At 45.8% G+C, this 19,823-nt stretch overlaps 3 protein-coding genes across 7 annotated transcripts in view; 1 reads left to right on the plus strand and 2 right to left on the minus strand.

Moving 5' to 3' along the window:
• Positions 1-949: 949 nt before the first annotated feature.
• LOC101872527 (hemoglobin subunit alpha-D) lies at positions 950-1,714 on the minus strand. The gene is made up of 3 exons (XM_005152501.2): positions 1,607-1,714; positions 1,307-1,511; positions 950-1,122 (listed from the first exon to the last, which is right to left on the minus strand). The coding sequence occupies exons 1-3, from the start codon at positions 1,696-1,698 to the stop codon at positions 994-996; spliced, it is 426 nt and encodes a 141-aa protein (XP_005152558.1). The 5' UTR covers positions 1,699-1,714; the 3' UTR covers positions 950-993.
• A 2,361-nt stretch (positions 1,715-4,075) lies between these two features.
• Positions 4,076-6,270, minus strand: LOC101872691 (hemoglobin subunit pi). Its single transcript, XM_005152502.3, has 3 exons — positions 6,148-6,270; positions 4,914-5,118; positions 4,076-4,351 (listed from the first exon to the last, which is right to left on the minus strand). The coding sequence occupies exons 1-3, from the start codon at positions 6,240-6,242 to the stop codon at positions 4,223-4,225; spliced, it is 429 nt and encodes a 142-aa protein (XP_005152559.1). The 5' UTR covers positions 6,243-6,270; the 3' UTR covers positions 4,076-4,222.
• A 4,536-nt stretch (positions 6,271-10,806) lies between these two features.
• The window catches only part of NPRL3 (NPR3 like, GATOR1 complex subunit), a 46,247-nt gene continuing 37,230 nt past the window's right edge, over positions 10,807-19,823 (plus strand). The window contains exons 1-3 of one of the 5 annotated variants that reach the window (XM_005152503.4): positions 10,807-10,973; positions 12,022-12,091; positions 17,374-17,412. In XM_005152503.4, coding sequence (XP_005152560.1) covers positions 10,856-10,973; positions 12,022-12,091; positions 17,374-17,412 — 227 coding nt within the window. In that variant the 5' untranslated portion in view covers positions 10,807-10,855. Of the gene's footprint in view, positions 10,974-12,021; positions 12,092-17,373; positions 17,413-17,623; positions 17,783-19,823 lie in introns of all 5 variants that reach the window. The other 4 variants (XM_031052181.2, XM_031052180.2, XM_005152504.4 and 1 more) reach the window with 4 other exon arrangements.

Below are 19,823 nucleotides of genomic sequence, written 5' to 3' on the forward strand. Positions count from 1 at the left end.
CCAACAGAGAATGAACTTTGACAGAACCAGACAAGTTCTGCGGTGTCATAGGATCATAGAATCATAGAAGAGTTAGGGTTGGAAAGGACCTCAAGATCATCTAGTTCCAACCCCCCTGCCATGGGCAGGGACACCTCAAACTAAACCATACCACCAAGGCTTCATCTAACCTGGCCTTGAACACTGCCAGGAATGGAGCATCCACAACCTCCCTGGGCAACCCATTCCAGTGTGTCACCACCCTACAGTAAAGAATTTCTTCCTTATATCCATCCTAAACCTCTGCTGTTTAAGTTTCAACCCATTACCCCTTGTTCTATCACTACATTCCCTAATGAATATCATCAGCAGGCAGTGATCCAACACTGCACACAGCCTCTCCTGCTCTGAAAGACTTGCAAGGGATGGAGCCTGACATCATGGACTGGATGAACTCAACAGATTTATAGGGATTGGTCCATGCACTAAGGAATGATCTCTCTCTCTCTCTCTGTGTGTGGATATATATATATATATATATATGTATATGAGACAAGGGTATTGGTATATTGAAAAATGTGGGATCTGAGCATGATGTGAATATTGAATAAGGGGTGGATACTGTCCTGAGTATAGCAGTAGCAGTCATTGTTCTCCTTCCCCCCCACTCCCCAGAGGGATGCAGGCACAGCAAAAGGTGAGAGGCTGAGCTGCATTCCATGGCTCCTGCTACCACCATTGACCACATCCCATGCTGGGGCAGGGTGGAAGCAGGCAGGGACTTGTGGGGGCATCCAGAAAGCCCATGGCCAGTGCTGCTCCCCAGTACCGTAACCAGCCTCACCAGCAGCTTTCTCCCTCCCGTTCTCCCTCTCTCCCTCTTTCCTTCCCTCCCTCTGGTGTGACCACTGCAACACTGCATCCTGCTCCAGCCCCCAGCTCCCAGCCCTGGCACAGATGGACATAGTGCTGCAGCAGAAGTGTCTTTATTGATGGCACTGTGCAGGCAGCAGCTCATCTGTACTTCTCGGCCAGCACGGAGGCCACGGCAGACAGGAACTTGTCGAAGGCAGCATGCACCTCGGGGGTGTAGTCCTTGCCCAGGTGCACAGCCAGCACCACCTGGAAGCACTGCGACAGCAGCTGCAAGGCAAAACAAGGCTCAGCACTGCTGCTGTGGACCGCATCCCCCCATCCCATCCCTGTCTCCTTTCCTCCATCCCTCTTTCCCTGTCCCCCTTCCTCCATCCCCGGTCCCCTCCCCCTTTCCCTATCCCTGGTCCCCTGTCCCCCTTTCCCTATCCCTGGTCCCCTGTCCCCCGCCTGCCTTGAAGTTGATGGGGTCGACACGCAGGTTGTAGGCGTGCAGGTTGCTGAGCTCAGACAGGGCCTGGCTGAGGTTGTCCAGGTTCTTGGCAGCATTGGCTAAGGCGGTGGCCACCTTCCTGCCATGGCCACGGATCTGCTCGGAGCCATGTTGCAGGTCGAAGTGGGGGAAGTAGGTCTTGGTCTGGGGGTAGGTGGTGAACATCCTGCCGGAGCGGGATGGTCAGTGCCACTGATCCCCCACACCACCCCTCCTGGGGCTCCCACCCTCCCGCCCCTGCCCATGGGGCCCGGCCTGCACCTCTCCAGGGCCTCAGCGCCGAACTGCTCCAGGTGGCTCGACGACCTCTCACAGACCTGCTGGATCAGCTTCTTGTCATCGGTGGTCAGCATGGCGGCGGCTGGCAGAGACAGGAGCTCTCGGTGGCAGCCGTGTCCCCCGGGCCACCCTCTTATAGCAGCCGGCACCTCCGCCCTGGCCTTATCTTATCCCTGCCGAGGGGTGAGGGGCGAGGGGAGCCCTGGATGTGCAGTGCTGGGCCCTGCCTTGGGGGGCCCTGACTGTCCTGGGGGGCCCAGCCCTGAGGGGGCCCTGAGGGGGCCCCAGCTGCCCTGCCCTGCCCTACCACCTGCACCAGCCCCACACCAGGCTGCGGGCTGGAGGCAGCACCCAGCTGTGCTACCCCATGGTTAGCAGCAGCCATGGGCATGTCCGGAGCGTGCCAGCACACCCTCAAGCCTCCTGTTGAGATCCATCATTCCTCCATGTGGGCCATGTGTCAGGGTGGGTCCCACACACGTCCCTGGCCCCTCATGTCCTCCAGGCCCCCTCTGCCTGAAGCAGAGAGCCATGGACAAGCTCTCCTGGGTTGTACTGGGAATCTGCCATGAGAAACACCATCACTCTAGCAGCCTGGAGAAACCTGGGAGGGGAAGAGCCTCGGTTTTGGTGCATGCTCTTCCCAAAGTCTGTTCTGTGACACTTGTCAGGCCTGGGCTTCCTCCCTTCTTCCCACCCTGGTGTGTGCTCCTGCCTCTCGCCATAAACTCTGGGACATCCCACAGGTGGATGGTGATGGTCACATCTTTCACTCAGCCTCTGTATGCAGTCACTGGCACAGCTTTGGTGTTAGGGACACACCAGATGCTGATGAACACCCAAACTGCAGATTTCAGTGTTCAGGTTACCCAAGACCCACAAATGCAGAATGTTTTAAAACTGCTGTGGAACGCTTGATGACACACTTGGAGCAATTTGGCGGTTTCAGAGCTTCCACACCATCTCTCTCCCCCTTGCTCAAACACAGTCCCTATGGTTTGTAAATGAGATGAGAACCACAGCTTGCAGTGCTAGCCCAGGCTGTTGATCAGAGTGTGCTTAAGACTTTGCACACAACTTTTTATGTTAGGAGTCCTCTGAGAGAGACATGAGCAGTGAATGTATCCTGGTAAATACCTTCGTTCACAGCAGCCCATGTGGTGCTGTGCTTCAGATCTGTGACTAAACCAGCCCTGATAACACACTGTTGGTCCAGCTTTTGGTGAGCAGCATTTGTGCAGCATCAAGGCCTTCTCTGCTTCTCACTCTGCCCCTGCCAAGGAACAGATTTTTGGGTGTGCAATATGCTGGGAGAGGACACAACTGGGCAGATGACCCAAACTACCCAAAGAGGTATTTCATACAATGCAATGCCATGCTCAGCAATAAAAGGGAAAAGAGGGGGGCTCAGGGAGCTTTTGGGGGTTACCCATATTTTTGGCTCAGGAACTGGCTGGGTTGCCCTCAGATGGTGGGTGGTTGCCTTTGCATCACCTGTTTTGTTTTGTTTTCTTCCTTCTTCTGCCAGATATCTTTCAATTATGAAACCATTATTTCTATTCTATTTCTATTCTATTTTCTTGTTTATTTGATTGATTGTGACCCCCAGCTTTTCTTGCTTTTATTCCTCCTTCCCCTCATCCCATTGAGGGGAAGAAGTGAATGAGCAACTGTGTAGTGCTTAGCTGCCCAATGGGGTTAACCCACAACAGGTATGTATGAAGGATCCCTGTGCCCCTCAGGGTGACCATCAGTTTTGTTCTTTTCCCTGTCACTTCTTTCCAGAGAAACCCTGGAAATCTGTGGTCCCAGAAATGGTATCAACACTGATCTACAGTGGCCACTGGTATTCCCAAATTTCAAATGCTTGTATAGTTCCACATATAAAAACAAGAGATGCCAACCTGAGGGAGTGGTCCCTTTACCAAACCTGTCTAGCAGGTGTGATAGCCCAAGGTGTTCGTGAAGCACATTGGATACTTTGCCCATACCCCATGGAAAGGAGCATGAGAAGACAATGCTCACCATCTCTCTGGGCACATCAAGATATATGGCAATGCAGGGTTTTTTTCACAACAGGTTGTGATGGGTTTTGGATATGTCCAACAAAAAAGCCTGGATCCATTCAATATTCCAGCAGGGTAAAAGACTGTTTCCTGATCACCCTGGAAACAGTCTTTGGAAGACAGGCCTTGGTGAGCAGTAGTAATCACAGGGCTGTAGCTTGTTAGGAGCTTCTGCTCAATGTTATGTTATTCCCACTGGATATGTTATGATGTTATGTTATGCTATTCCCACTGAATTTACACAGCTCAGTACTTTAATTGGTAAACGAATTTACAATATTTAGTATTTTTTCTTTCATATTGTGTAGGAATTTGAGAACACCCCTGCCAAAACAGTCAAGTGCAGGTGGAACACATGGAGATGAACACACAGAGACTTTAGCCCACATTTGAATTATTTATTGGGTCTTACAGATGACTGAGTCCCTGCGTAGGGGATCTGAGAGGACTGCATAGGAAGGGGTGAAAACCCCAGGGCTTGGAAGCTGGGGTGCACCATGGATGTGCATCCCAAATCCTCTGTGTAGGCCGTTTATCTGTACTTCTCGGTCAGAACAGAGGAAACACTGGACAGGAACTTGTCCCATGCAGCATGAACTTCTGGTGTGAAGTCACTGGGATAGCGAGCAGCCACAGAGCACAGGATACAGTGAGAAAGGAGCTGTAAGGCAAAACAGGATGAAATCCATCATAATCAGTAACAGATGTCAGTCTAGGGGTCTGCAATGGGCCTTGGTGACAATATGTTCTGGGATGACAAGTACGTGTCCCAGCCAGATAGCATTGCTGCCTGATGTTATATATAAAAAAGCAGAGTTGCCTTTGATGTAGGGCAAAAGGCACTGCCTGATTTCACTCTGTCTTCCAAATGTCCCTTCCTTTCTTCCTCACCAAAGGGAAATGCAACAAAGTGGAAATGTTTAGAATTTGCTAAGACTTTGTTCAAGACAGGTGATATAACCTGATGTGTGAGGGAGATTCATAAACTACAACAAAGGCAACAGAGACTTGAGTCTGTCTTAACACAGCCATGGGAGCTAGACCAGATCTTTCCTTAAAAGATCCAATCTCAGGTTAAAAAGTAGGTGGAAAACAAGCAGCTACATGAGTTGACAAGGCTGCACAGTGCAGCCAGGGATCGAGCTGCCATTAGCCAAAATTATATATGGTCTTTTATTCTGTGATAGCAGTTTTCATCCCTGAAAGTCTGTGTGCTCACTCACCTTAAAGTTCACTGGGTCCACCCTGAGGATGTAAGCATGAAGCTCACTGAGCTTGGCCAAAGCACCTCTAATGTCCTCAATGTTCTTCACAGCCTCTCCAATGGCACTCATGACCTTTGAGCCATGACCACGAAGCTGAGCTGAGCCATGGCTGAGATCAAAGTGAGGGAAGTAGGTTTTTGTCTGGGGGTAGCTGAAGAAAAGCCTGGAGGAGAACATGAGAATGAGATTGAGAAGTGGAAACAGCATGCATGAGATGGTAAAACCTCAGAGCAAGTGCAATGTAAACCTGCCAGCTACAGAAGTGCATTCTTCAGCTGTTGTAATAGGGCTTTGGGAGCTTGAAGCTTGCATCAGGAAGGTCTTTCTGCTCTTAACCTTCTGCAGCACATACAGATTAGACAGTGAGCTAACCTGTATGTACTAGAGAAGAATGACAGCAAAAAACAAATTAGAACTCAATGTATTTTTGTTTGGTTCAAATAAATAATGGCCCACAAATTATTACTATATTTTTATATTACATTGTAAGCCAGTCTGCAGGACCTTCAAACTAATACGAGCTGAACGAACAAGAATTGATATGAATGGTACTCAGAATCCTGGAAGGAATACCACAGTGCTCTATATGGAGCTGTAAATAACAAATAACTTTGAATAACATAATTTCTGAATAACTTCCAGGTTGTTATCCCTTTAGTGCCAGCTTCCTTAATTTGTATGAATTTTGGATTACTGTGCTATACTTCATGCGAGGGGTCCAGTTGCCTTGTTTCCGAACAGTCTGTTACCACTGGAACAATGAAACATGAGTACCCAGTGAACTTAGTGGATAGTTATTCTCTAAATGCCCAGAAATTGCAAGAGAAAGCACATCACTTGTACAATAAACCACTTCAAGTGCATTTCCGAACAGTGATAACCCTGTTTCAGGACTGAATATGAATGGCTTTGAATTCCTTGCCAGGACTCCTGGCTATGAATTATTCTGAATTGCTGTAATGAGAAAAAAACCTATAAAATTGCTTAGAAAAAATATGGTTTGCTGTGAGATTTTGAAGCATTTTGTAGCACAGATATAATTCTATATAATTGCATACCAAACAACACAGACATCATCCACCAGCTCTCACCAGTCCCAGTGTGCTCTCACTCATGCAACTTTTACATGAGGTGCATTCTAATAGCAAAGCCAGAGGAGGCACCCTCTTCAGAGGAGTTTGGGGGGACTTACCTCTCCAGTGATTCTGCCCCAATGGCATCAGCTTGGGTGGCCACCTTTGCCCAGATGGTGACCACGGCGGCCTTCTCAGCTTGAGTCAGCGTCATCGTGCAGGAGGATGCAGGCTCGGTCTCCTTGTGATGGATGCCCAGAGCGGGTTTGGACTCATCACCCTGGCAGCCCTGGTTATAAAGAGGAAGGGGAGACTGGACACTGGTGCCTGTCCACACTCATTGGTCACTCCAGAGGGCCACCCATGGAGGTGGGAGACTCTTATCTCCCTGCAAAACCATGTCTGTTTCGGCAAGGGTCAGTGCACTGGCCTCCTTGCTTGCTGGTGTTATCAGCTTCTTGCTTCTTAACATAATGGCCATGTGGTCTGTAGAAATTGTCTGGACACATATTGATACATGAACAGAGAGACAATGCTGGAAAATTCCATTGATGAAGCATTAGGACACATCTTTAAGCTAAGGAGCATATGGACTTCAAGCATGCTAAGGAGCTTGGAGAAATATCTGCATTTTCTCACTTGTTTCACAGGTGTGAACACAAGACCCTGAGGTTTTCTGTGCCACATCATACACTTCCAGTATATGTGGGTGCCATGTGGCACAACATTTCCTATGAAATGGTTCCTAAATAGTGGTAAGGACAGACTGGGAGATGTGCAGTACTGTTTAGAGGGGGAGTGAAGCCAGATTTTGTGCGAATAAGTGGAGATTTTGCCATTTGCTTCAGCACTGCCAGGACTCAACTTTGCCAGCCTCTTGCAAAGAATTAGGGATTCACTCTGCAATTAATAGTGCTTATAACAGCATCACTAGTTATGATCTCTGTGGGTACAGGGAGAGAGCTTATGCCTCATACTGCACACCTCTGATTTCTAGCTGTGTGATCCCTGTTAATTATGCCTGGAACTGTAAAACAGCACCGCAGCCAGTGCTGGCATGCATTGTGCTACATGCTGGACATGCACTGGAAAGCCTGGGCACACGATAGGTGGCAAGTAGCTTCAGAGCATGGGCGCTCTTGATGGATGAAGGACCAAACAAGCAAAGGAAACACTAGCACAGGTCTGTAATCACAGATAAGTGGGCAAAGTGTCAAAGAAATACTGTAGCTGAGATGATCGCTGCTGAACCTCTGGGAATGAATATCCTGCCAGCACATGAAGCAGAGGCAAATCTCTCTGCCACCCCGATAAACTACAGCAGCTGTACACCACCACTGAGTGCTGGCAGCCATGCAGGGAAAGCTGGCTGGTACAATCAGAGAGGTCAGATAGTGTTCTCTGCCTAAATAGCCTTCCATGCTTGTGCAGAGAAGGTTGCTATGTATAAGCCAGATTCCTTGCCAAGATGTGTCTGTGTTTCACAGCAATGCTACTGACTGCTACAAAGGGTATGTTGTCCTGATAAGAGGAATCCTAAGAGGATTCCAGGGATCTATCAATATGTGGGTCTGCAAATAGACCCCATGCTCCTGGGGCTGTTCTGCATCCTGGGGTCAGGTGGGAAAGAACCAGTGGTGCTAAAGAACCAGTATGGATGCTGTTAGTCAGTGGCTGCTGTATCCTCTGGTATCCCCAGTGTCCCAGGGCAAGTGGCACCTGGAGAAGGGCTCTGACCCACCCCTTGTGCTTTCCACTGGGCTCTGAACTGAAGTCTCTCCACATGTCATCCATCACATGAAGCAGAAGAAACCTTGGACTTTCTCAAAGAGCAGGTGCAAAGCTGGGTTCGGTGATCTTGTATTATCATCACCTCTGCGGAGGCCAACCACCTTATCTGCAGTTTAATTTAAGACAGTGCTCAGTGCCACAGCACCCTCCTCAGCCCTGTGTCCACTGGCTGGGTGGCTGGGTAATTCACTTCTCTCTGTGCCTCACATTAAGAAGGAATACAAGAGGGGGCTCACCTCAGACCCAGTGAGCACAATCACTTTACCATGAAGAAAATTATCAGAGTGCTCTTTGTGTATCCTCCCTTTGATAAATGCCATACATGTGCACTGAAAAAACAGAGCTAACTGTCTGGCTATGCAGATGCAGTGCAGTTTTCAATTAAAAGTGCCTCTGATGGCATGGGCAGCAATCCTTCAGTCAGAGCACAGGACAATGCAACATTCATTGTATACAGCCTAAATGGATGGAGGTATTGGGCAAGGCTGTATTCACCATTCCTTGCTACACACATTTCAAAAATTTGCAGTCTTCCCATAGAAAAATTACTTTGAAAATAAAGATGTTGTTAATTATATATTTATTCAATGTTTCTGTCTCTTCCGCAAAGTGCTGCCTCTTACGCTGCCTGCTGCATGGCTGTGCTCCAAGTTCTCCTCAGTGAGAATGCTTTTAATCAGAGGTTACTCAATCAACACACGAGTGAAGTTGACTGTGGCCCATATATACCCAGGGATAAGGCAGAGACTATCAGGACTCCTTCCTACTTCACTGCCCACTGTTTAACCTGAATATTGATCTTCCATGACTGCAGGATTATGGTCTATGTAGGCACGATGACTGGAGCAGAGGGTTCATTGTCACTGAAGTCTTTATGAATTCTGGGAGATACTCTTGCACTGTCACAGAAGAAAAAGCAGACAGAAGGTGACAGTGGTTTGCTAGAAGGAGATCATTGCTTGCCCAGGATCAGGGCTGCACTGGGAACAATTGCAGGCACTCCTTAGGAACGTGCCTGGTGGAAGAATCGAGACCCTCAGCCATGTTCCATGATGTGACATGGAGAGTGACAATCTCTATCCTTGCATGGACCTCAGCCAAGCTCCTCCATCCCAGTGCTCCCGCTGCTCTCAGGATAGTAAGACATGGCAGACCTGGCCTCAGCAATGCAAGGAGCTGGACAACATGGGTGCTGGTGCTCCTCTGTCACAGGAACAACACTGAAGTTCTGTCCTCTGGGAAATCCCACCAGATCTGCCTTCCTTTCTTGCTGCTGCTCAGCCATGAGTCACAGACCCACAGCACAATGTCCACTCCTGGGCAGATGATAAAACTTTGTCATGAAGCTGTGAAATGTCACCAAAGGTGATTTTTAGTATTAACATAGGTTAATACTGTTTCAGCCCTGTCCCAAAAGCAGGCTGCTACAGTTTCTAATTTTAAATGGCAGAAATGAGCAACAGGACTGTTTGCTCCTTATAAAATAAGGATTATAATTTCCATCAGCCCTGACTGTAAATCCAGCAACCAATTGAATGGCAGCACTGTGAGGTCAGGAATAACTTTCCACACAGGTCTGTATTCTCTGTGGGCACTGCCTCTCTCACATGGGGGAATCCTGTGGATAAGGTGGCACATAGATCTGCTCTAATTCTGATAAATTTGGGGCACAGTAAGTTTTGGAAATCTCAAAAGTGGAATCTAAATCCTGGCTTTGTTCTTTAATTTCCTGACAGTGTTCAGAGAACTTTCAACTTTGTTTTAACTAAACTACAGCCTCCAACAGCTGGAAAGACAATTATGTCTGTAACTGGTTAAGAAAGTAAAATTATACTTCAAAGCAGACACACTGGGGACTTTTAACGTAGCTGCCGAGTGCTGGTGCACGAGGAATGCTCTGCTGTGATAATACGACTGCTCTTTAATCTCCCTTAGACAACTCTGCCCCCTCAGTGCCATCTTCTCTTGCTTCAATGGTTATCGCTGGCCTTGCAGAGAATGGCCCTGCAGATTACACCCATGCTGCGTGTGCTCATCTCCCTCTTCAGCCACCACATCTGTACAGTGTCCTTGGGGGGAACCACAGAGCAAAATCCAGAGTGGGGATATCTCAGGGTGTTCAAATGTCTAAATAATGCAAGCAAGTACAGAAGAATTTGCAAGCAAAACCCAGGACATCTCTTGTAATTGCTGATAATTTCTGATCTCAGTTAAACACCAAGTAAAACAAAGGTAACACGACAGCTGCCAGGGGAAGTTACCTCTACTAATCTACAGCCAGGAGTACATTTACAGGGACCACAAGGTATTAGCTGTAAAGTGCCCTGAGATCATGCAATGAACATGAGAAACAAGATGAAGTGAGCCTTTCCGTGAGCATGGGGAGCCAAGAATCTGACTTTGGCATCCTGCCCCCGTGGGCACCCAGTAATGGCTGACTTGCTAGGGAGGGACAGGCCCACTCTGCTGTTTGCCTATGACTTCAGTAAAACTCTGGAGATGTTAGTCTGAAATGGCTGAAAGGCTACAAATGACCCATAGAGGCCAATGGCAATGAGCAGTCCCCAGCGGCCCCTGCGTGACAGCTCCGGGCTAGCGCTGTGGGTCTATCATGCTGAACCGGGGGTGCTGGACCATGCTGGGGGCACTGGGCTGATCTGCCTGTAGCCACGGAAGCACTGGAATAAACTGGAAATGCGTGGAACAGCTCGCAGTGTCCATGGAAGTACTAGTCTGAATGGGGGACACTGGGTTGACAAACGGCAGTGCTAGGCAGAGAGTGTGTGAGGTGCTGGGCTGATCTGGGGGCACTGGGCTGTACTGGGGACGGGGCGCACTGCGTTGATCGAGGTTGTGAGGCGCCGGAGCTCAGCCCGCAGCCGGGAAGCCCGAGCCCTCCGTCCCTGCTCCGCCCGCCAGCAGCCGGCTGCCGCGGCCCGGGCGCCGGTGGCAGCGGAAGCGGAAGCCAGCAGCTCCGAGCCGCCTTCCTGCGTGCGGGGCCGGCCCGGGCCGGGTACTGTACAGCGGTGCGCCGGCATGGGCGAGAGCACCAGCCCCATCAGCGTTATCCTGGTGAGCTCGGGCAGCCGCGGAAACAAGCTGCTCTTCCGCTTCCCCTTCCAGCGCGGCGCCGAGCACCCCGCCGCACAGGCCAGTAAGTGCGCTACTACCGGGGGCCGGCCCGGGGAGTGCGGGAGCCTCCGCCGGGGGCCGGCTGCAGCCCGTGGGGGCCTGCACCCCCCGCAGCACTGCGGGGCTGGTAAACCTCACAGCCCGCACACAGTCACACACAAACCTCTCACACACCCCTTACCGCCTCCACACACCCCTCACCCCACACACACCCCAAGTACCCTCCAGGCACACCTCGGACTCCCCTCACAAGCACCCTGTCTACCACCCCCATGCCTCATACCCCCCAGGTGCCCTAGCACCCCCACAAGCACACACCTCACACCCCACATTAACTGAACTACATTAGTGCTGGGTGTTACGGTGGTTGTTTTCCTGGATGAGCTGGAGCTGTAAGGCAAGGTGGAGGCAGGGGGAGAAGTGAGGGTCTTGGTGTGTGGCCTAAAGGTGTGGAAGTGATGAGGGTCTTTGACTCGGGTCGCTTGCTATCTGACATATATCATGAGAGGTTTGGCACCCGTCCAGGTTGTGAGTCACTTTCTACCAGGAGTGAATGACTCTAAACCATTATTTGTTTTTATAGGTAAAATCTGCCATGATGTCTTTCTCTTTTGGCTGGCTGCTTCCCTCCCACCCCACTTCTGCATTTTGTTGGTAAAGGGTTTTGATACTTACGACTGCAGGAGTTGTTTCTGGAACATTATGGCCATGAAACCTGAGCAATAATGAGGGAAGTGCATCAGGCAAAATTCTGTTTTCCACTCTGTCCAAAACTGCAAAGGGTTACCTGGCACTTGAGAGAAAAGTTGTTTCTGTGAATGTTTTATTTTCTACTCTTTATCCCCTCAAGATGAAAGCCTCTTTCTCCTGTTGTTTCACGTATTTCTGAATGAGAACAGAACAAACAAGATCAGGTACTTCAACCTAAAAATGAAGAGGCTTTCTGCTTTTAATACTACTTTTTTTAGATTTGCCTTGTTGATAGTTTTAAAAGGGCACAGATGAGTATTTTCTTGACACACACTTTAAGGAAATTGTTCCCAGAAAAAGTTGTCTGTTCTTTGCTTCAGATAAACCAAGGAGTCGATATGCTGTGAATGGCTCTGGTGACACCACAGAAGATCCTGATGGGGACTCCAGGTAGGGGGAAACATTTCTCCTTGCCCAAGATTTTGAAACAGAGATGATGTGGCCCCTGGCTCTGTTGCCTCCTGATTCAGTAGGCAAATTTTCTCAGCCTGTATAGATGATGGCCTGCCAGAAAATGCTTTAATGCAAAGTTATGATTAAATGAGTACTTAGTAATGAGGAATGTCTCATGAGGAAATGCTACTGAATCTGTTGTTTTCTGGGAAAGGTATAGGTCAGGTATTTCATGGCCACTGGAAAGGCAGTGTTACTTTTTCAAAACTAGGAGTATTAATCCTTTGGCAAAATTCCACTTTTCCTTACCTGCATACCTCTTCACTGGATGTATTATTCAGTCGCCTCAAATTCTTCCGTAGCTCATGTAGTTGTCGTATGGAGTTGCTGTGCACTAATGAATAACTAATTTTGTTTCCCCAGATATAGCTGCCTTTGTGTCTGTGGAGTGAAATAGTAGCTCAAAAGAAAAGTGAGACTTAAAGAGTTTTTCTGTTACAGGAAATCAGTGGGTAACAAACACATGGAAAATAGGCAGTGTCCAGCATGCATGTACATACAAATGGACTCTGTAATTAGTTTTTATAGAACATTTGAGATCTGCTGCATGGTTCTAAATTTGTCACTATCGGATATGACACAAATCTGGGAAATAAAAAGGTTTTTTTTGGTCTGTTGGCCCATAGTTCAGCTGCAGATATTTTTTTGTGATACGTGTTTAAATCCCCAATATTAATAAAATGGGCCAGTTCTTCTGTTCTCTTATATAACAGTGAAAAAGGAGTATTCATCACTTGTGTCCTCCCCAAGAAATTTAGATTCCAACCTCACAACGTGTAGATGTGTTCTTAACTCTATGACTGAGAATGGCTTACCTGAAATTAAAACCACCCGTGACAGTAAACTTCATCAATTCATATGTTTTTCCAGGACTGGGATATTACGTAAAAGCATTTTGCTTGAGGTAGTAACCTGTATCTCTTGCCTCTTCTGCCATCTTTGAAACTTTCAGATACTGCCTTCTATTGTGTCTCCGGTGAGTGCAGTTTGGTACAGTGCCCAACTCCAGTGGGAGCAAGCCCTGGTCTTTTAAGTTTGGGAATTGGTGAATGGCATTGCGCTATGTGCTATGGGCAGCAGCTAGCGTGCACATTAGGAGGGCTCAGTGCAGTGCTGGTTATCTCAGGGATTTTGTTGGTTGCTGTTCAAAACCCTGGCTCTAGTATTTCCCTACATGTAGATTAAGATGGTGTTGGAACAGAACCAGCTTCTGTCTGATACCCATTCTTGTTGCCTCTGCCATTTCCACAGGTTGGAAGAAGCTCTTAATGTGGAGCTGTGATGGCTGTATGTTGCCTATGGTGCTGAATTAGTGTGATGCAATATGGGGCTACTATAGTGATTTAAGAAAAGCTTTTATGATTTCAAATTATGGTTAGATGAGAAAACTGCTAGTATTTTTCTGAAACTGGTTTTAAGTAGGTTGACTGTGCTGGCATATAACCCACATTAAGAAAAGGTTTAGGGTTAGGGTTATTATTTCATTGTAGTGGTGTCCAGAACTCTGGACTTGAACGTTAGTGTTTAATCTCCTGGTCAGGTATTTGTTAAGCTTTTAGTCTGTAAAAGTGATCTCTCAACTGAGCTCACTAAACACAAGTATTGCAGTTCTGAAGTGCTGAATGAAACATATTAAGACAGAAATCCCCCTGCAGTGATGGTATTCAGAAAACAGAAGTTGTCACTTGCACAGTTTCTTATATAGCAATACATACAAATTCATGCTTACTCTTATTAAGGTTGGTGTTTATAAACCTCACATCTTCTTAGATGAAATTGAGCTGTTTAACAACACCAGTCTATTAGTAGTAAGTACCTTAAATTATCTCCCATGGATCTGTCTATAGCTGCCATGCAGATGAAGGGGAAGTAGAAGAAAAGGAGCATTTATGTTGCTCTGAAAATGCTGGTTCTGTTAGAGGCCAGATACTGAGGTCCAGCACACTGCTTGTGCTGCTTACATGGCTGGGCATCTACATTCAGAAATTCAAACTGTGTTTCTTTATTGAAAAGCTTTTTCAAATATCAATGTAATCAGTGTTGTAAGTACACTGCATCTCATACAACTAATGTAGCAGTTAAATGTATCCTTCTCTTCAGTGACAGCAGCTTGTGGAAGAAACCACTGATGCTGTTTATATGCTGGTGCTGTTAATTTATATTAGACAAGAGGAGGTTTGTTGGCAGAGTTAGTATCTTTCCCTGAACTTTAGTGCTGGAAGAAGGGCCTGTGTACCTAAAACTTCTGTTTGTGCCTTAACTGTACCTAATTCTGATTGTAGCCTAAAACCTCTGGTTTAGGTACACAGGCACTTCTTCCAGCACAAAGCAAAAAGGGATTTTCAGAAGTATGTACAACAGATTGCTCAGACTTTGGATTTGTATCAGACTGGTTTAGGAGTAACAGAAGTTGGTACCTTGGAGTAGAAGAGATTTTAAAGGGAGAGTGGAGGCAGAAAAGTGCAGATGTCTTGGAGATGGTGTGATGCATATGATTTGTAAACTAGGAACAGAAGGAGTTCACTTTTCATATGCTGCAAAACCAGTATTGTCATTGAGCCCATGGGGATTTTTTCCCTCATCAGTGTTCTGAACCTTCGCTCCTGGGCTCCTGGTCAGAATGTGTTCTGTGGTTTCCCATTGAGACCAGGAATAGTGACGGGTTTAGTGAGAGCTATTCCCCCGGTGGCAGCTCTGTGTGAGTTTATTCTTCCACAGTGCAGTGGTGCAGTGGTTCTCTTCCTGAAGCACTTGGTTTAGTATGAACTGAGAGATTTCACCAGCATGAAGTCCAGTTTGTTTTCTGGATCCTTTTAATCACTGCATCACAGTAGCATCTGTGGATGGTTTTGGTGGCACAAATTGAGGCTTTGGAGTGGGCAGACTTCTAGGTGGGGTTGATGGTGTATGGCAAGTTTTGATAATGTTGAGGGGTTGGGTTTTTCCTGTGTTCTCATGTTCCATTGCAAAGGTTGGTTCAGATTTACCTTATTGCTGCAATAGTTTTTACGAGGGATGGATTCATCCTTTCTTATACTGTATGGCTGTCTAATTTATTAGCAATTTAGCACTGATTGTAGCCTAAAAATAGGGTTCACTGTGGCTTTTTCCCTGTGCCATTGGAACCCAGATCGATTATTTTTGATCTGTTCTTTCCTGGAGCTGTTGAGGTGTATGTATTCCTGTATGGCCTCAGAAAGAACAAAATTAGATCAGTTTGGGTGTCTTAACTCCATTTTGGTATAGCATAATGATATGCATAATTGGATTTCTTTTAGTCTTTAGACTCGAATTTCCTGGTCATTGTTAAGCTTTTTGTTTTTTATAGACAGCTGCAGCCTATTCATGACAGTCCTACCTCTAGGTTACCAGTGTGTGTTTGCTTGTATTAATTTCTGCTTAATGGAGCTGTGAGTTTGAGTCTGAAGAATACAGATTTTTCTTCCTTTGAAAGGAAGTCAAGCAGCAGAAGTGCTTGAGGAGTGTTGATGGTGGCTGTACAACAAAAAGGTATTCAGAAGAATCTGTCACTGTCAAACCAAATTGCCTGTCAGTTGTCTCTGTTGACTTCTTCTCATCCTTTAATCATTTGCTGTCTTCAGAAACATCCTTCAGTTTTTGAGTGCTTTACCAGTAATACATAGCCCTCACAGTTCATAGAGATGACTGCCCGTGTCTCCTTCCTCCTCCCCAAAAACCTTGAGGCAAATACCCTTTAGAAGCCATAAGATAATGCTTGGTTGAATTGGTTTGAAATGGATTTTTTATTTTTTCTGAAAGTGGTATAGTCAGCAAGCAAAAATTCTAATGAGGATGCACGTATAGCAACATATGTTAGACCAGACTTGGCATTTTTTAGTAGCCTGACTAACGAAAAGAGGTTTAGCAAGTGCGTCAGCATTGATGTCATTAATTGGCCAAACACTTCTGTTGTAACAAACCCCAAGTTACTGACAAACAAGGAGTTGAATGTCCCTTTCTAACAAACAGTGGTTCTCCTGTGATAACATTCTGTATCCTCTGTCCCTCTTTCACTGGACTCCAGTGTTCTTCCTTGTATGTGTTCTGAAAGGCTTCCTTTCTGTAAGCCCGTGCTTTTCCATTCGCCCATCCATGCCTTTAAACACTCTTCCTGTAATATCACTCTCTTTGTATAGTTTGTCATTTAGGATTGCTCTAGATTCCCTTTTCAACATGACCAGTAGAAATCTGCTGTCTTTTGGATTAAATAATTGTTAAGGCTTTCATTTTGCATCCTCTTTCTAAGGTGGACAGTATAAAGTTTTTATCAGATTATTTTTTAGTATATTTGGAAAGTTTATTTCAGGAAACAAGCCCTGTTTTCCTTGGTGTTTGAGGAAAAAAAAAAGAGGGTTGACTTAAAATGAAAATAGGTGTTTCTTTCTCTTGATACACAAGTGAGTACAGCTGTTAACAGAGCCTGTTAACAGAGCTCTGTACTCCTGATGTAAAGAGCCTTTTCAGGTTGTTTGCCTTGAAAACTTTTTCAGCCTACTCTTCTTAAGTTTCTGCTTATTGCCTGGGACAGGCAGAGAATTGGAGAATGGTTTCATGCTTGTGCTGTGAGTCTGGCCAGGCTTGTACCTATTGTTTAGATCCCTGGGGTAATAAGCAGCAGCTCTTTGTGCAAGGCCCATTGTAGAATCCTGGCTGTGCATGCAACAACAAATGTTTGGCATCCTCTTTTTCTGGGTATTGTGGGTATGGGAGCACTAGAACCAATTGTGAAGAGCTATGGGTCATTTGGGGCTGCACAGGATGTTCCTTTAGTGAAAAAGCCAGTAATAGTCTAGAAAAGAAACTAAAGTTTAGAATCTGTTCTAAATCAGACTGCAACCTCTTCTATTTTTTCTTAAGGTAGCATGAAATAAAATATATCAAGTAAATACAGCTCCATAAATGCAGTGTATTGTGGAACCGCATTACAGCAGCCGGTGCTAGTGAGAAGATGAAAATGCCTTGGCCTCTTTCTCCGTGTTGTCAATCTAAGCCTGCAGTATGTCCCCAGAATTCACCTACCATTAACTTTTGACTCTTTGCAATAGTTGTATTTCCTTTACAGGAGTTTAACCCTTAATACTTCATCCTAGTTTTTAATATTATCTCTTCTTTTTTTTTCTTTGTATTTTGTGTACTTGCCTCGTTTATTTTCTTTTGTTGTATTTTGTTTTGTGTTCATGGCCATGTTCCCATTTCAGAGACCAATGTCCTCTAACTGATGAGCAATTGGTTTCGGGGTAAGACCAAACGTTCTAAACAATCACCTTTGTCTAGAATGGCTTTCTTTTCTCACCATCCTTATAATTGTGCTTTGTTTCTGGTTTCTGTTTTACACCAAATGATGAGATAATTACATGCTAAATCACAATGTCTGTAGAAAATGTACTGCTCAAGGTTTATGCCAGGGTAATTACAAAGGTCCTACTAACATTTCTGTGCTTCCTGTAGGGTATCCAGAATGGGTGTGGTACTGTTTCTTCTGTGAACTGAGAAAGGTTGTGATCCTCTGAGAATACAACAAGTATAGCCTTGGCATTGTAGTTATTCCAACAAGGAGCCCTAAAACAAATTGCTGTCTGATGAGCAATGGCTTAAAAGTAGAGATCAGTGAGTAAACTATTTAATCTCACAGAAATGACATAGAACTCTTCAGAGACCTGGTTTTGAGCAGCTGTGCTGGTTGATTGTTCTTGGTGCCCTACTACGTTAAACTGGATGACTGCACTGTACCCCCTTTTTGGATGTGTGGAGGAAAAAGCACTTATCTCTACCCAGGGCCCCAGATGTATTAAACAGCATCTCTAGTCCTTGCTTAACCTAAAGATGCTTACCTACATACTCAGCTCCCATTCTAAAGTACTTCAAAGAATTCTTTACAAAAACCTTGCTTTCAATTCCTGTGGTATATAAAAAGTTATTAGCAATTATTGGGGGGAAAAAGTGAATTTGTGCTAGAGGTACTTTTCCCCCTCCTTTTCCATGTGCTAAAGCAATTGTTTCAGCTGGGTTTCCAGAGGAGATGCTGGTGACAGCAGTTGATCTGCACTAGTGTGGTTTGTATTGTAGTGCGAGATTGTCTGCTGTTGCTGCTATATTGAGCTCATGAGAGGAGTGGGATATTTGGGGCAAATTAAAGCTTTTGTTTCTTGTGTTTAGTTTCTGCCTGCTGAATTCCTTTTTACAGGAGAGGTTTGCTTCCCTCTGGAAATCACAATGTTCATAAAAGGAGAAGGGACTGTTGCTGCCCAGCTGTGAAACCTAATCTGTTTCTAACAAACTCTTGGGCTCTGATAAGTCGGTATTTTTAAGTTATCTAATATACCCCAGAGATTAGAAAATCAGTATTAAAATATTTAAAATAAAAGTGTCCTTTTCTAAGATGATTAATTGAAATAGTGTATCTGCTGTCCCTCAATCTCGCTAGCATCCTGAGGCCTAAGAATTATTTAAATTAGGAAGAGCACTGGGGGAGAAAACTCTTAAACCAGCAAACCCAATAAATTTAGGCATGGAGAATGGGGCTGGAGTCCAGGTCACTCTTGGGAGAGTCTGTGGTGATACCAGGTGTCTGTACCTGTCAGGCAGCATCTGTGTAAACCATCACAGGATTATCTATCCTGAGCGTGTCATCTGGCTGCAGTTACAGTACTCTCCCAGAAACAGAAGTCTGTGCTAGTGGGAAGATATTGAGGACTTTACAAAATCTACCTTTTCACCTCTTCCTTATCACAGAGCCACCTACAAAGTAGGGCAGACAGAGGGTTGTTGGTGTCCTGAACTCTCCTTGGGAACTTCTGAACTGTTAATTCATCACATCTATCTGTTAAAAGATATGCTAGTGTAATTTCTTGCAAAAGACAAATCTTAACAGTGCTGAAAGTCATTATGATGATCTGTTTTCCAGCTCCCAAGGTATCCTTTGCCAATGCTGGGGAGGAAAGAGTAACTAATTTCTTACCGACAAGCAGGCAATTTCTAGTTTACCCTCTTTCTGCCTTCACGCCCGAAAACATATGCTTGTTTTGGATCCATTGCTATTACAGTCTTCCTGGCTCTGTGATGAGCCGATTAATGAGCACAGCTGAACCTGGCAAAAAGGGGGAAAAACTCACTGCTGTAATGGTGACTCTTCCCTGTTTTGAATGTGATCTCCAGAGACCATCAGTCCAGGTTCTATTTGAGGACGCTTTGCCCTTTCTTCATGAACTCCATGTGTTATGCAGCCCAGTGCAGTGGCTGAAAAGCATAGGCTCAGTGATCTCAGGAGTCTCTGGTTAGTCTCCCTGTCTCTCTGCTTGCCCTAAGCTGTGTTAGGAGCAGTGGTGAGGGATTTGGAGGTTTCTACACAGCTGCTCTTTCCATAGCCAAATGTAAGCAATGTGCTATGGTCAGGATGATGACTTGTTTGTACAAACAGTGGGGCTCTGGCAGTTTGTAAAGCCCCCATGTTGTCCTTCATCTTCAGCATATATAGGTCTCATAAAAGAAATGCCCTGTGTGTCATATGCAGATGGATACACACAGAATACCTGGCTATGTGCATTTGTCTCAATTTCTGTAGTACTCCATAACTCAGATGAGCCAGAAAAATGGTACATTAATTACTTTTCTGGGCATCAAGGGCTCTTGTGTGGCTAGGAGATAAGAT

Source organism: Melopsittacus undulatus, chromosome 8 (assembly GCF_012275295.1).
Source record: "Melopsittacus undulatus isolate bMelUnd1 chromosome 8, bMelUnd1.mat.Z, whole genome shotgun sequence".
Taxonomy (NCBI): domain Eukaryota; kingdom Metazoa; phylum Chordata; class Aves; order Psittaciformes; family Psittaculidae; genus Melopsittacus; species Melopsittacus undulatus.

Excerpts from the sequence above, each read along its gene's own strand:
- LOC101872527 (XM_005152501.2), bottom strand. The coding sequence starts at position 1,698 with ATGCTGACCACCGATGACAAGAAGCTGATCCAGCAGGTCTGTGAGAGG. Across the intron at positions 1,512-1,606 it reads GGCGCTGAGGCCCTGGAGAG|GATGTTCACCACCTACCCCC; the intron begins GTGCAGGCCGGG and ends CCGCTCCGGCAG. Across the intron at positions 1,123-1,306 it reads TCGACCCCATCAACTTCAAG|CTGCTGTCGCAGTGCTTCCA; the intron begins GCAGGCGGGGGA and ends TTTGCCTTGCAG.
- LOC101872691 (XM_005152502.3), bottom strand. The coding sequence starts at position 6,242 with ATGACGCTGACTCAAGCTGAGAAGGCCGCCGTGGTCACCATCTGGGCA. Across the intron at positions 5,119-6,147 it reads GGGGCAGAATCACTGGAGAG|GCTTTTCTTCAGCTACCCCC; the intron begins GTAAGTCCCCCC and ends GTTCTCCTCCAG. Across the intron at positions 4,352-4,913 it reads TGGACCCAGTGAACTTTAAG|CTCCTTTCTCACTGTATCCT; the intron begins GTGAGTGAGCAC and ends TTTGCCTTACAG.